The following is a 13,707-nucleotide window of genomic DNA, read 5'->3' on the forward strand; positions in this document are numbered from 1 at the left end:
GTGATTTATCAAAACTGGGTGTGCCCATATCATATGTTTTCCATCAATAAATTAAATAGAGCAAGACAAAAATAAAGGAGGGGGATTTTAACCATTTCAAAGGTTATAATGGTAATTCAGGTACGAGATCGTAAGGATGTACTCTTTTCCGTCCTTTCAAACCAAACTCAGCGGGTCCCATTTGCCAGCTATCTCTTCGACGCTTCGAAAATCCTCTACAAGAAGTCAAGCAGCGCGCGCTTCTTCCCCTTATCGGTCCCTTTCTTCCTCCTCAACCCATCCATATCTCCTCTCTCACTCTCTCTCTCTCTCCCTCTCTCTCCTTCTCTTCCTCGCACTCTGCAATTGTAATGTCTGCACAAGAAGACCGACTGGATCGGTTCGAAACAGCCACCAATGATGAGGAATCGCCGTCCGCTGGCTACACGAAGAACCGGCCCCGGCAATCCGCGCTGCCATACCGGGGAGTTCGTCGACGAAGCTGGGGACGTTACGTTTCCGAGATACGCTTACCCAAGAAGAAGACCAGAATCTGGCTGGGCTCCTTCCTATCGCCGGAGATGGCCGCACGCGCCTACGACTCGGCCGCGTTCTTCCTGAAAGGGCAATCGGCGACACTCAACTTCCCCGAGTCAGCCGGCTCTCTGCCTCGCCCCCTTTCGTCGTCGCGCAAGGATATACAGACGGCCGCTGCGAAGGCCGCTCTCAACTCGGTGGCCAACCGGGAGCTATTGGAGCCGGGCCGGGCGGAGGTCGAACCGAGCTCGTGTTCCGGTTCGGCCTCCGAGGTTTGGTGGGATTTGGACCAAGAGCTGGCGAGCGTGTTTGATGACGTAAGAGAGGCGCCTCTTCATAGCCCGTTGAGGTTGGATTCCATCGCCGGCGACTTTCTCTCCGGCGAAGTCATCGATGAGAACGGGTTCCTGTTGTCTTCTTTCGAGTTATGAAGTGAAATTAACAAAATGCCCTCGATCTGAAACTTGAATGCCTTTTCTGACCTTCAATTGTGGCTTGTGCCTTGTTCATAACCATAACACCGTCTATATCCTCCGGATGGGCAGTTCAGCCGGTTCTCAGTGATCAGACTCTGGATGTGTAAAACTTGTTAATAGAACTTGGATTTGGGTGTGAATTGTTCTCCCTCTAGACTCTGGTCTGGTAATAGAATTGTAGGGACATTTTGGTAAGTATCCTTATTTATTTATTTGTAATTGGTTTGGGATATGGATATGGTTGTTTATATTTTCTTTGTGGATTGAAGATGTAACTTTTATAGCAACAACATGAAATGGTGCCATGGGGGAGTGGATTCTAGGGAAAATTTTGAAATTATGGAATTTGTTGCTGTTTTCTCTCTTTTTTCATTTGGTGGAGTGGTGTGACATGGAGAGGACAATGGCTGGATTCAGGGAAATGGAACCTCTAGACTCTAGTGCAATATGGGTCCACATAATTTGCCACGTGGCAAATTTTTAAAAGATTAGGTCCCATGAGCGGATGAGTCCCAGTGGAAAAGATTTAAATAAAAGGAATTTTAGACTGCACTTCACCTCAGAATTTTGATTTTAACAGATCTACAATAATTCAAAATTTAAAACAACTCTATCTATAACACCCATACTTTCCCTTGAATTGACATCAATTCAGAACTGACACTACCCCAATTGACCCTAACTGTACAGTGGAGATAAGATGTCTGCACGTGGACTGAATAGTAAAAACCCATAAATATAAAAATCAGCATAATAATCATATGTATTTGCTTAATTTTTAGAGTTTTGGCTTTGAAAAGTAGTATTTTCAACCACCAAAAGTTTTTTTGTAGATTACCACCCTGTTTTTCTAGCCAGCTAGGGTAGTGACAGTTACCACCAACTTTAATTTTGCAGCGAAAGATCCTCTTTAAACTTTCAAATTTTAACACTTTGTCTCCTCACTTTTGACCTAGGGATACATACGAATAGGATTAGATTTGAATCAGGATATTATTAAATCCGATCTAATAGCATAAATAGTAGATCCAATCCGATCTGAAGATTCGGTCAAATCTCATAAGCATCGATTTGAATTCGAATTTGTTAAAGATGTCAAATATTTGAATATGATCCGATCTGATTTAATTTCTCAAAATTTTAAAAAATATAAAAGTGCTTATAAATAAATCCAAAAAATATAAGTATTTTTCAATTATTTTCATCATATATGCACATATTTTTATAAAAATTACAAAAATTCGATATAAACATATGCACGCGCACACACACACAGATCTATCTATCTATCTATCCATCTATATACATATATATATATATATATATATATATATATATATATATATATATATATATATATATATATATATATATATATATTGATGAAGGGTGATTTGGCCCGACCTCGTAACAGGGGGACATGTGGACGTAGCCCGACTAATATATGACAACTCAGCTTAACGAGTCTGCAACAGATCGAGCTCGGGTACCCAACCACCCCGAGCTAAATTGACCTCGGAACAAGCTCACATCGGGACGAGATCGACTCGGTACCAAATCGCAACAAGAGCAGCCTGATGCCAAGGCACTTCGGCATTCAGCCCTGTTCGGGACTTAAAGACATCAGTCCAGGGATACCAACACGCCACTGCATGGTGATCCCGAAAACCCCTCCAACGGATCTCGGGTCCCATGAGGTCACACCGTGTAACAGCTAACAATATCTCCCCGCCCGATTAGGACGGAACTGATGAACCTTATCGGTTGGTAGCATTATCTTCTAACTTACTCGGAAACGGATCCTATCATGACGATGATCCTAGAACCGGTCCATAAAACCTGCGAGGACTCCATTATATGAAGGCTCCACCCCCGGTGGTTCCAGGTATGCATGATTTTCCTTCTCTCAAGCTCTCTACTTTCAAAAGCAAGTTTAGATCGCTACTAGCCTACTGACTTAAGCATTGGAGCGACCTCGCCGGGTTAGCCTCCCTGAGTTCTGTGATATCCTTGCAGGTTCTGTCTACCATCCGTCTGGAAGCTAGATCACCTCCAGCAGGGAGTAGTTAGATCGCGCTACATCAATTGGCGTCGTCTATGGGAATCGCTACAAGAAGCCTCTTTCCACCAAGAATCACAAACTCAAATCTATGGCATCCTCCAGCAACACCGAACAAAATAATGAGATGAATGACTCCGGGGGGCAACCTCAGATCCCGACCATGTGCATCGGTCAATTCACCATACCGCTCTCTGCGGCTGAGGTCCCAACGCTGATCGTGCCTCAAGCAATTGTGCCAGTGAATTCCCCACTCCCTCCTGTAGTAGGTGCAACCTTTGTTGAACCATCTGTGGTTCCCCCTGGAGTTGGACAGCATCAGTTTGACAACCTGGTACACTGCGTATGGGCTATTCAAGCCCAAATGCAATAAGTCCAACAATTTCAGCACTACCATCAACAGGTTTTACACCATTTTTACCAGTAGCAGTTCCCACCGCTGCAGTAGAATCAACAGACGGTTCCACCTCGGCATCCGATAGCACAACAGAATAAGTCCGGTCGTCAAAACACTCACTCTCCTTGTCGGGGAGAGACTTCCCATATTTAGCATCCCTTGGGAGCTAGGTCTCATCCCGCGGTAGGAGGGAAAGGCAAGTTACTCCTCCTGCTTTGCAGAACGTGAACAGGTCGGGAGACACTCAGCCCGCCAGAGCTACTTCACCTCAGCCCTCGCATCATGAAGGTTCGCATGCAGGGAACCGGTTTGGGGTTTTGATCGCGGACTCCAGGCGAGGCCCCTCCGTTCACAGCAGCCAGCATCAGCAGTCCGAACCACTCCGTGCTAGGACATTACCCGACCACACTAAGGTCAACAACACCAATGCGAAGCCAATCAAGAAGCAGCAAAGGTGGCATCCTAAGGCACGTCGAACTAAAGTTCCAAGCTAGCTCGCTAGACCTAGTCAACCTGAGCAGCCTAAAGGTAAAGAGGAAGTGAGATCGGAAGCCACAAAGACCACTCCCCTCCTCTCCAGGTCATCTCCTTTTTCCTCCGAGCTCCTAGCGACCCCGATGCCAAAGGACTTCAAAGTGCCTCCGCTGGATAAGTATGATGGGTCGTTTGACCCAAATGATCATGTAGACTTGTTCCAGTCTCAGATGCATCTAGTTGGGGTTGACAAGTCCTGCATGTGCATTGCCTTCTCTACGACATTCAAAGGAGTAGCTCGCACGTGGTACAAGAACCTCGTGCCAGGGACAATCAAAAGTTGGGCATAGTTCGGGCAGATGTTCACCTCACACTTCATCACCAGCAAGAAGTGCCCGAGGTCACAAGAAAGCCTCCTCAACATAGTCTAGAGAGAAGGGGAGTCGATCCGAAGCTACATCAAACACTTCAAAGACACCTATTTACAAATTCCTAACCTGGATCCCGCTATAAGACTCACAGCAACATAGAAGGGTATTACCCACAGGGAATTTAAATGGCACTAGTGGCAAACAAGCCCAAGGACATCACTGAATTACTCAAGCTCGCCGACCAATTCATCGGGACCAAAAAAGAGATAAACCAGAAGAACGAAGCCCTAGCAGAGAAGAGAAAAAGAGAAGATGATAAGCCGAGCAACGGTGGCATCAAACGAAGGAAAAGAAAGTCCCCAACCAAGGGAGGAAACAAGTCAGACTGACATTCCCGAACTACACCAATTGAAAGGGCGAGCTACATGCCCCTCAACGTGAAGCGGGGAGAAATTCTTATGGCGATCAAGGACGCCTCCTATGTGAAGTCGCCACCCCGGTTGAGGGGAGATCACGCCAGTAGAAACAAAAATGTATATTTCCATTTCCACAAAGATCACGGTCATAGTACCGAAAATTGTAGAAATCTCTGTGACGAGATCGAAGAGCTCATCCATCGCAGATATTTAAAAAATTTTGTACAAAAGGAAAATAAAAACCAAACAAATCGGTAGGGGGAGCAAAAGAGAAATGTTCCCGAGTCTAGTAGTAGGCAGATTTAGCAACCGCAGAGACAGTTGTCGGAAGAGAGACCGATCCGCGGAGTAATCAATATGACTACTGCCAGGTCCACCATAAGGGCTACACCTCAGCAGCAGGGAAAGCCTCGGTTCACGAACTGGAACGTGAGGAGCAGAATCCACCGAAGCGACCTAGGCTCGAAGACCCTATATTTTTTATAGAGGATGATGCGTGTAGGGTTCAGTATCCCCATGACAATGCCCTGGTAATAAAAATGAGACTAAATGATTTCGAGGTAAAGCGCGCCCTGGAAGATTCGGGCAGTTCAGTTGATATCTTATTCAAGGACGCCTTCGATAAGCTCCAGCTCCAGGAAGGTGATCTCAAGCCGACAAATACACCATTGGTGGGCTTCAGCGACGAAGAGGTCAGACCGCTAGGGCGAGTCTCAGTACCCATAGAGGTCGGCACATGGCCCAACATTGCGAGCTTCAAGCATACATTCCTGGTGGTCGTAACTCCCTCACGTACAACGCCATAGTAGATCAGCCCATTACCCATGCACTTCGCGCGGTGGTATCCACCTACTACCTAACCTTGATTTTCCCTACGGACTATGGAGTAGGGGTAGTGCGAGGCAACCAGCTCGAGTCTCGCAAATGCTATGTTGTCGCTCTCAAAGAGAAAGCCAAGCTAGCGGCTGATATCAAGCTCAAGCGACCTGTGGAGTATCCCGAGGAGCGAGCTACGCCAACAGAAGAGACGATCCACATCCCGATCTCAAAAGAAGATCTAGCCAGAACTCTCTAGATCGGCACATCGATCGAGGAACCATTCCGTTCTCAACTGGTAAGTTTTTTAATTAAAAGTTTAGACGTATTAGCATGGTCCACGGTAGAGATGCTCGGAATAGATCCAAGAATTATAACTCACAAGTTGAACATTGATCCTTTAGTCAGGGCAGTTAAACAGAAAAAACACAACCTCGCCCCGGAGTGCTGGAGGATAGTCGACGAGGATGTCGAAAAGCTCCTTACAGTCGATTTCATCATGGAGGTCCATTACCCGAGCTGGGTAGCTAACCTAGTTCTGGTAAAAAACGCCAATGGTAAATGGTGCATGTGCGTCGATTATACCGACCTGAATCGAGCTTGCCTGAAGCATTGTTTCCCAATCCCTAAGACTGACAGTCTAGTGGATGCGACCTCAGGGCATGAGTTGTTGATTTTGCTGGACGCATACTCAGGATACAACCAGAGCTGAAAAAATACTTAGCTAGCATCCTGGTTCTGACCCGACCCAAGAAGGGAGATGTTTTAAAGTTGTACCTCTCTGCGAGTGATGAAGTAGTCCGCTCGGTACTGATAAAGGAAGTAGATCGGGTCCAATGACCTGACTACTATGTCAACAAAGTTTTGCAGGATGCCGAAACAAGGTACCCGGAGATTGAGAAACTAGCATATGCGTTGGTTATAGTTGCTCGGAAGCTTCGTCCATACTTCCAAGCCCACACCGTCGTTGTCCTCACCAACAAACCTCTGAGGCAAATCCTACTCAAGCTCGAGGTGTCTAGCAGACTGACGAAATGGGCCATCGAGCTCAGCAAATACGACATCTGGTAGAACCTCAAACGGCAATTAAGGCCCAAGCCTTGGCCGATTTCGTTGTAGAATGTACCTTCAGCACCACAACACCTGAATTGATCAAGCTCGAGCATAGAGAGGACGCTTCAACTAGTGCGACAACACTCCCAATTAGAGCAAGGCCAACCTGGGATGAGGAGCCCTGGATCCTCCACATAGATGGCTCATCCAATCAACAAGGAAGCGAGGAAGGCATTGTTCAGTATGGTCCAAGCGAGGTGAAACTGGAGTACGCACTTCGATTTGAGTTCGTAGCATCTAATAATGAAGTAGAGTACGAAACACTGTTACCGGACACTCTAGCAAATGAAGTGAAAGATAAACACTTCATCATCTGTAGTGATTCCCAGATTGTGGTCAACCAGGTCACCGGTGATTATGAAGCTCGCGACCCCACCATGGCCGCTTATCTAGCCATGGTCAAGGAAGTTCTACGCAGCTTCCAGTCCTATTTCATCAAGCAGATTCCAAGGTCTGAGAACGCTGAGGTCGATGCCTTGTCCCGGTTAGCCAGCACAAGTAGCAATACCATGAGGACTGTATATATAGAGAACCTACCTTGACCCAGCATTCTTGAGGGGGGGCAGAAGAGGTCGCTCCTATTGCACAAGCAGAGTCGAGCTGGATTGACCCACTCGCGAGCTACTTACTTCACGGGACCCTCCCTACAGATCACAATGCGGCCAGAAGGGTAGAGCGTCAGGTAGCCAAGTACATCATGATAGGCAAACGACTGTACCGGAGATCCTTCACGCTCCCCTACTTGCGCTGCTTGCAACCCTCAGAGGCCGAGCTCGTTCTTCGCGACACTCATGAAGGCCTGTGTGGCAGGCACTTGGGGGGTAGGGCTCTCACTTAGAAAGCGCTACAGCAGGGGTACTATTGTCCCACAATGAAGGCAAACGCACTCGAGCTTGTCAAGAAGTGCGATAAATATCAAAGGCATGCCAACGTCCACCACCGACCTACTGCCGACCTCAAGTATTTCACCAGTCTGTGGCCCTTCGCACAATGGGGAATCAACATTCTTGGCCCATTATTGCTAGCGACAAGACAAAGGAGATTCCTGGTAGTAGCAGTGGATTACTTCACAAAGTGGGTGGAAGCGGAACCCCTAGCAACAATCACAGCCCGCAGTATACAAAATTTCTTTTGGAGGAATATAGTATGCCGCTTCGGGCTACCTCGGGTGCTTATCTCCGACAACGGAAAGCAGTTCGAAGACATCAAGTTCCAGAGTTGGTGCGCCAAGATGGGGATACAGCAAAACTTCACTTCGGTGGCACACCCTCAGGCAAACGAGTAGGCAGAAGTCACAAACAGAGTCATACTCCGTGGACTAAAGGCCCTCCTAGCCCGAGCTAAGGGACTATGGGTAGACGAGCTATACTGTGTATTATGGGCTTACCGAACCACCGTTAAGACCGCTATGGGTGAAACCCCCTTCAACCTCACCTATGGCACGAAAGCGGTAATCCTAGCCGAGATCGAGGTGCCTACACTACGCCTAGAGGCATACAACGAAAAAGTAAACGACGACAAGCTCCGTACCAACCTTGACCTGGTGGAAGAAGTACGGGACCTAGCATACATTCGGGCTGCAACCTACCAGCAAAGGGTGGCTCGGTACTATATTGTCCGGGTCAAGAAATGACACTTCCGTATTGGCGACCTGGTTCTCAGGAAAGTCATGGTACCTGAGCCCGGTATCGGTAAGCTTGGACCGAACTAGAAAGGCCCCTACCGAGTAAGACAGGTACTTGGGGAAGGTACTTATGAGCTTGAAACCTTATAAGGAAAACAGGTACCTTGAGCATGGAATATCGGCAACCTAAGGCGATATTACCTGTGGTCGTCGAACTGGAGAGAGGAATATGAGTCACTCCTAAAGTCCAAGGACTAAAGTGTCGAGCTAGTAAAAGACCTCGACACTACGATAAGTCCCAGTCGCCTCCTCGGCATGGGCATACAAGTCCCGATCGCCTCCTCAGCATGGGCATACAAGACCCAGTCGCCTCTTCAGCATTGGCAAAACCAAGGGTAAGGAGAGCGGACTGTGAGTCGCTCCTAAAGCCTAAGGGTTAAGGTGCCAAGCTGACAAAAGACCTTGGCACCACATAAGTCCCAGTCACCTCCTCGGCATGGGCATACAAGTCCCAATCGCCTCCTCGGCATGGGCAGACACAACCTAATCGCTTCTTCGACATAGGCAACTCATCTCATGCCTAAGGTATAGATAGCTCGGGTATAAACCCTACGATGTCTAGCCCACCTCGGCATATAATGAAAAAGTTGAACCCCAACAAAGGGACAACTAACATTACCAAGTAACTTGCATGCGGACAGGTCGGGTAGATCCCCTACAATGTCCACGCACCTCGGCGTACATTGTGCGAAGTTACTCCTGTTGGTAGTCCAGCTTGGTAGCTCAACGGTTCGGGGTAACCTATACCTATTTGGTTAGTTCGCTAGTTGGAGAATTATTTGCAGTTAGAACATTTTTCAAAAAAGTGTATTTCATTAATGTAAGGAGTTCTCTACAAAAAAAAAAAAAAAAGAGAAGAGAATTCTCTACCGAGCTCGTTGGCCTGAGGTATACAAGGAAGACTTAGTGCTTTTCGCCCTCGCCCGAGGCCTCAATAGGAGGATCAACCCTTTCACCAGCACCGGCATCTCCGATGTCAAGCAGCTCATCGTCAGTCTGCCTCAGAGTCCGGGTCTTCAGCAGCTTCAATGGCCATTTCATCTGCAACCCTCAAGGTGGTGATAGCGCTCAGATCAAGCTACGGGAACTTGCACCTGGTCAGCCACCTGCTAAGCTTGAAGCCCTTGCGGTAACCTTCCATCCCGGCTTCGATTAGCTCTCCTTGGAACTCCTCCGAGCTCTTGCACTCTTCGATGACCTTTGCTTTGGACTCTTCCACCGCCTGAAGGAATACCTTGGTTCGTTCCTTGACATGGGCCTCAAGGTTCTCCACCTCCCGCCTCAGCGCCGCTTTCTTGGACATTAACACCAAAATGACCTCCTTCTGAGCCCGTGCATCATTCTTCAACTGGTTGATCTCGTTACGGGCCAGACTTAGCTCGGCGTGAGATGAGGAATCAGCTGCAAGAGCCCTCTTCAAATGCAGCTCGGACTGGTACGTCAGAGCATGCACGGCAGAGTTCACCTGTCAAGAGAACAATAGTTAGTACCAGAAAAATCTTGTGCGAAATTGAAGAAGTAAAGACGGAACTTACCACCATGCAGTGAGTAGCTGCTTGAGCTCCGAGCTTAGTGACCGATAGCTCGGCCCAACTAGAGACCTCTTCGGCATACACCGCGCTTTTGCTATTGAGAAGGCTATATTTTGGAGTCTGGATGCTCCGAACTACTTCCTCGCTGCCCGAAGATGCGGCGGTTGTAGGGGTGGGCTCCGAAGATGCCTCCTCGGGTGCATGAGGTGGGGAGGCCCTCCCGGGTCCATCCTCGATCAAGTTGATTACTGGAGGTTGCACAGTGGAGGGCTGTTCGGACTCAGGCACAGTAGCCTGCGATGACTCAACGCAAGCTCTTTTGGCAACTCGCTTCTTCTTCCCCTTCATCTGGCCAAGGAGTTGATCTACAGCGAGCTTCATGAGAGCTACAATGAAAGCAGAACGTCAACAACATTATTAGAAATAAAGTAAAAACACAAAACAGAGACGACCTACCAGGACTCAAGCCAGCCTGCACAAGCCTGTCTTCAACCACGTAGTCCGCGAAGTTTGAGGGCGAGCTCTGCCCTAGATCGGAGCACTTCCATTGGCCGCCCTCCAATGGGTTGGGAAGGGTCATCCCTCAGTATTACGGACCATGAAGTAACCCCTCATCTAGGTCGGGACCCTATTTGGGAGCTCGTGCAAAAGCTTGTAGCCTGGATGAGGAGATAGGTAATAGGTCTGGTTATGCTCAGGAAGGACACAGGAGGCATTCTTCTTGATGGACAGGACCGAAGAGAAGGTATCGAGGTCAAGGGGTAGGTTATAATCATGAAAAAGAGAAATGGTCCCTACTACGTTGTGGATTGAGTTCGGGTGCAATTGGCCTATAGTAATGTTGAAAAGCTTCAAGACTTCTACAATCAAGGGGTGCAACGGAAGACGAAGACCAGCTATGAGCTGCTCCTCGAAGATCACAATCTCATTGTGATCATGCTCCCAGGGGAAGTTGCCTAGTGGAAGACTATAAATGAGGTTGTTCGGAAGATTGTACCGAGCTATCAAGACCCGAAGCCTGTCCGCTGTCATTGTCGATGGGCCGAAGTTGTCTGGCACCCGACCTCGGTGTGAGGTGGATGCCAAATTACCAAAGGCCTCTTGCGCCTCCCGGGGTGTCTACACCTCAGGAGGGCCACAGACCGCTTCTAAACCCGAAGTAGCTTCGGTATGACTATCGACCTGGGCCGAGGCACCCACCTCGGCCTCATCTAGAAGACTGTCAAAACTAGACATGAAAAAGACAAACTGAATCAAAGAGGAGAGCTAGGGAAGACTCACCAAGGAGAAAGACTGAACTGAAAAGAAACACCGAACTAGAAAACCCAAGCTAAGGAGCTTGAACGCGACCTCAGACTAAAGGCTAATGAACTTATGGCAAAGAAAATGAGTCTCGGGTCCCCCTATTTGTAGACACTGTACTGGAGAATCAACGGTCGAGATCAAAGCGGTCAGACGGCTCCTAAGAAAACCGGTTACGTGACCCCAAGGTTGAAATTGGTTTAGCACATTTTTTGACATCCGCAGAGTTTGTAGATCGTGTGATGTCCACACATAAACCAGACGTGACCCGGGTTATCCTTGGTTGAGCCAAGTAGCCAAACTGGTCCGACCAACAGTTCATCCGACAAAACGGCCTGGACCTCGAGCCAAATCCACTTGTCACATCATGAACTCCCTGCACCAGGTTAGGACCCCTAGCTCAGGGAGTGGGGGGCAATTAATGAAGGTGATTTGGCCCGACCTCATAACAAGGGGACACGTGGACGCAGCCCAACTAATAAATGACAACCTAGCTTAACAAGTCCGCAGCAGATTGAGCTCGGGTACCCAACCACCCCGAGCTAAATTGACCTTGGAACAAGCTCACCTTGGGACGAGATCGACTCGGTACCATATCGCAACAAGAGCAACCTGATGCCAAGGCACTTCAGCATTCAGCCCAGTTCAGGACTTAAAGACATTAGTCTGGGGATACCAACACGGCACTATGTGGTGATCCCGAAAACCCTTCCAACGGATCCCAGGTCTCATGAGGTCACACCGTGTAACAGCTAACATTATCTCCCCGCCCAATTAGGATGGAACTGATGAACCTTATCAGTTGGCAGCATTATCTTCCAACTTACTCGGAAACAGATCCTATCATGACGATGATCCCAGAACCGATCCGTAAAACCCGCGAGGACTCCATTATATAAAGGCTCCACCCTCGGTGGTTCAAGGTATGCATGATTTTCCTGCTCTCAAGCTCTCTACTTTCAAAAGCAATTTTAGCTCGCTACTAGCCTACTGACTTAAGAATCAGAGCGACCTCACCGGGTTAGCATCCCCGGGTTCTCTGGTATCCTTGCAGGTTCAGTCTGCCATCCGTCTGTAAACTAGATCACCTCTAACAAGGAGCAGCTAGATCGCGCTACATCAAGAATTTCAATGTCGCGGGGAGGTAAAAGGCCCACAGGTCGTTCCAGAAAACTCCACTTGAATCGATTTGATTTCTCTTTACCGACAAAAACCCATACTTGATAAAAATATATATAGATATTTTTTTTATTTCGAGCATGGGTTTTTCTGGTCAAATTCTATCTTGTCTTTACCATGAATTTTTTCCTTAGTTAACAATAATTGTAGTTTTGTAGATATCCACGGGTTCTTTAATTTTCCTTCAACCCGCAATGAATAGGGAAGGTATAGTAATGCGAAAGAACGACCCAGTATCGAATACTAGTAATAATATTAGCAAAAGAATGTTCTCCTGTGCTTCGAGACATGGTGAACTCCACATATTCTTATAAAAAGAGATTTTTTTTTAGGTCCTTATACTCATTATGCCTAGCAATGAATGGGCTGGGCATTAGTAATATAAACATACGTTGAAATGTTAAATTATATTGACAATTATTATTATTATTTTTTTTATTTTGTATTCCATTTCCATCATAAATAAATAAAAAAAATTAACAATTTTTTATTTAATATGATGAATATATAATATCAGAAATGTCTCCAAATGTTTTCAACAAAATTGTATACTTTTCATTTTTTGTGCTCTATCTTTTTTAAATATTTATTATTCATCATTAATAAAAATATTTCTTACATTTCATACTTATTTTTATTTAGTATAATGAATATATAATATTAGAGATATGCTCAACTCCCATTTTTTGTATTTTTTATTATTTGATTATGGCGTTATTGATTAACCCATTTGACCCAAATAGCTGAATTGCTTCCCCGCCACTAGGAGGGAAGAAAAGGGTTTTATTTTCAAATTATTTTTCAAAATATTTATTTTTCATACTATTAAAATCAATGTTGTGGACTTAATTAATAGAATTTAGTGATGAGAAAAATATATCTTAAATATAGGATTTAATGAGAGAATATACCTTAGATTTGAGACTTAATGAGAGAGAATAGAAAATTAATTTTATTTCCAATTGGTTTTAAATTTTATATTCCATTTTCATCATTAATTAAAGTATTTCTTATTTATCATACTTATTCTTGTCTAATATGATGAATATATGATATTGAAGATGTTTCCAATTTTTTTTAATGATGGTGAGTGAGAGTTAATACCTTAAATGGAATTTAATGAGAGAGAATTGAATGCAATGAATAATAGTATTCAAATTACATTTTCTGCCCTCATAATAGATAGGGACCCTATTTCAAAAAAATGGTATTTTAGTCCAAAAATTTCCAGAAATCTTAGACCCTATTCTTACTTTTTATAGTATATATATATAAAAATATGGGTGCAAATGGATCGGATCATGATCTAAACCGATCCTATTTGGTCAAATTCAAATCACCCCTGTTCAGATCTTTGGATCGGATCAAGTCA

At 45.9% G+C, this 13,707-nt stretch overlaps 1 protein-coding gene across 1 annotated transcript; it reads left to right on the forward strand.

The window, feature by feature from the left end:
* The first annotated feature begins 238 nt into the window (after positions 1–238).
* LOC148852975 (ethylene-responsive transcription factor ERF022-like) lies at positions 239–1,364 on the forward strand. The gene has a single exon (XM_088944952.1). It carries the CDS (start codon positions 351–353, stop codon positions 945–947), a length of 597 nt encoding a protein of 198 aa, XP_088801078.1. The 5' UTR covers positions 239–350; the 3' UTR covers positions 948–1,364.
* The last annotated feature ends 12,343 nt before the right edge of the window (positions 1,365–13,707 follow it).

This window comes from Nelumbo lutea, chromosome 5, assembly GCF_056320005.1.
Source record: "Nelumbo lutea isolate HS-2025 chromosome 5, American lotus-T2T, whole genome shotgun sequence".
Taxonomy (NCBI): Eukaryota; Viridiplantae; Streptophyta; class Magnoliopsida; order Proteales; family Nelumbonaceae; genus Nelumbo; species Nelumbo lutea.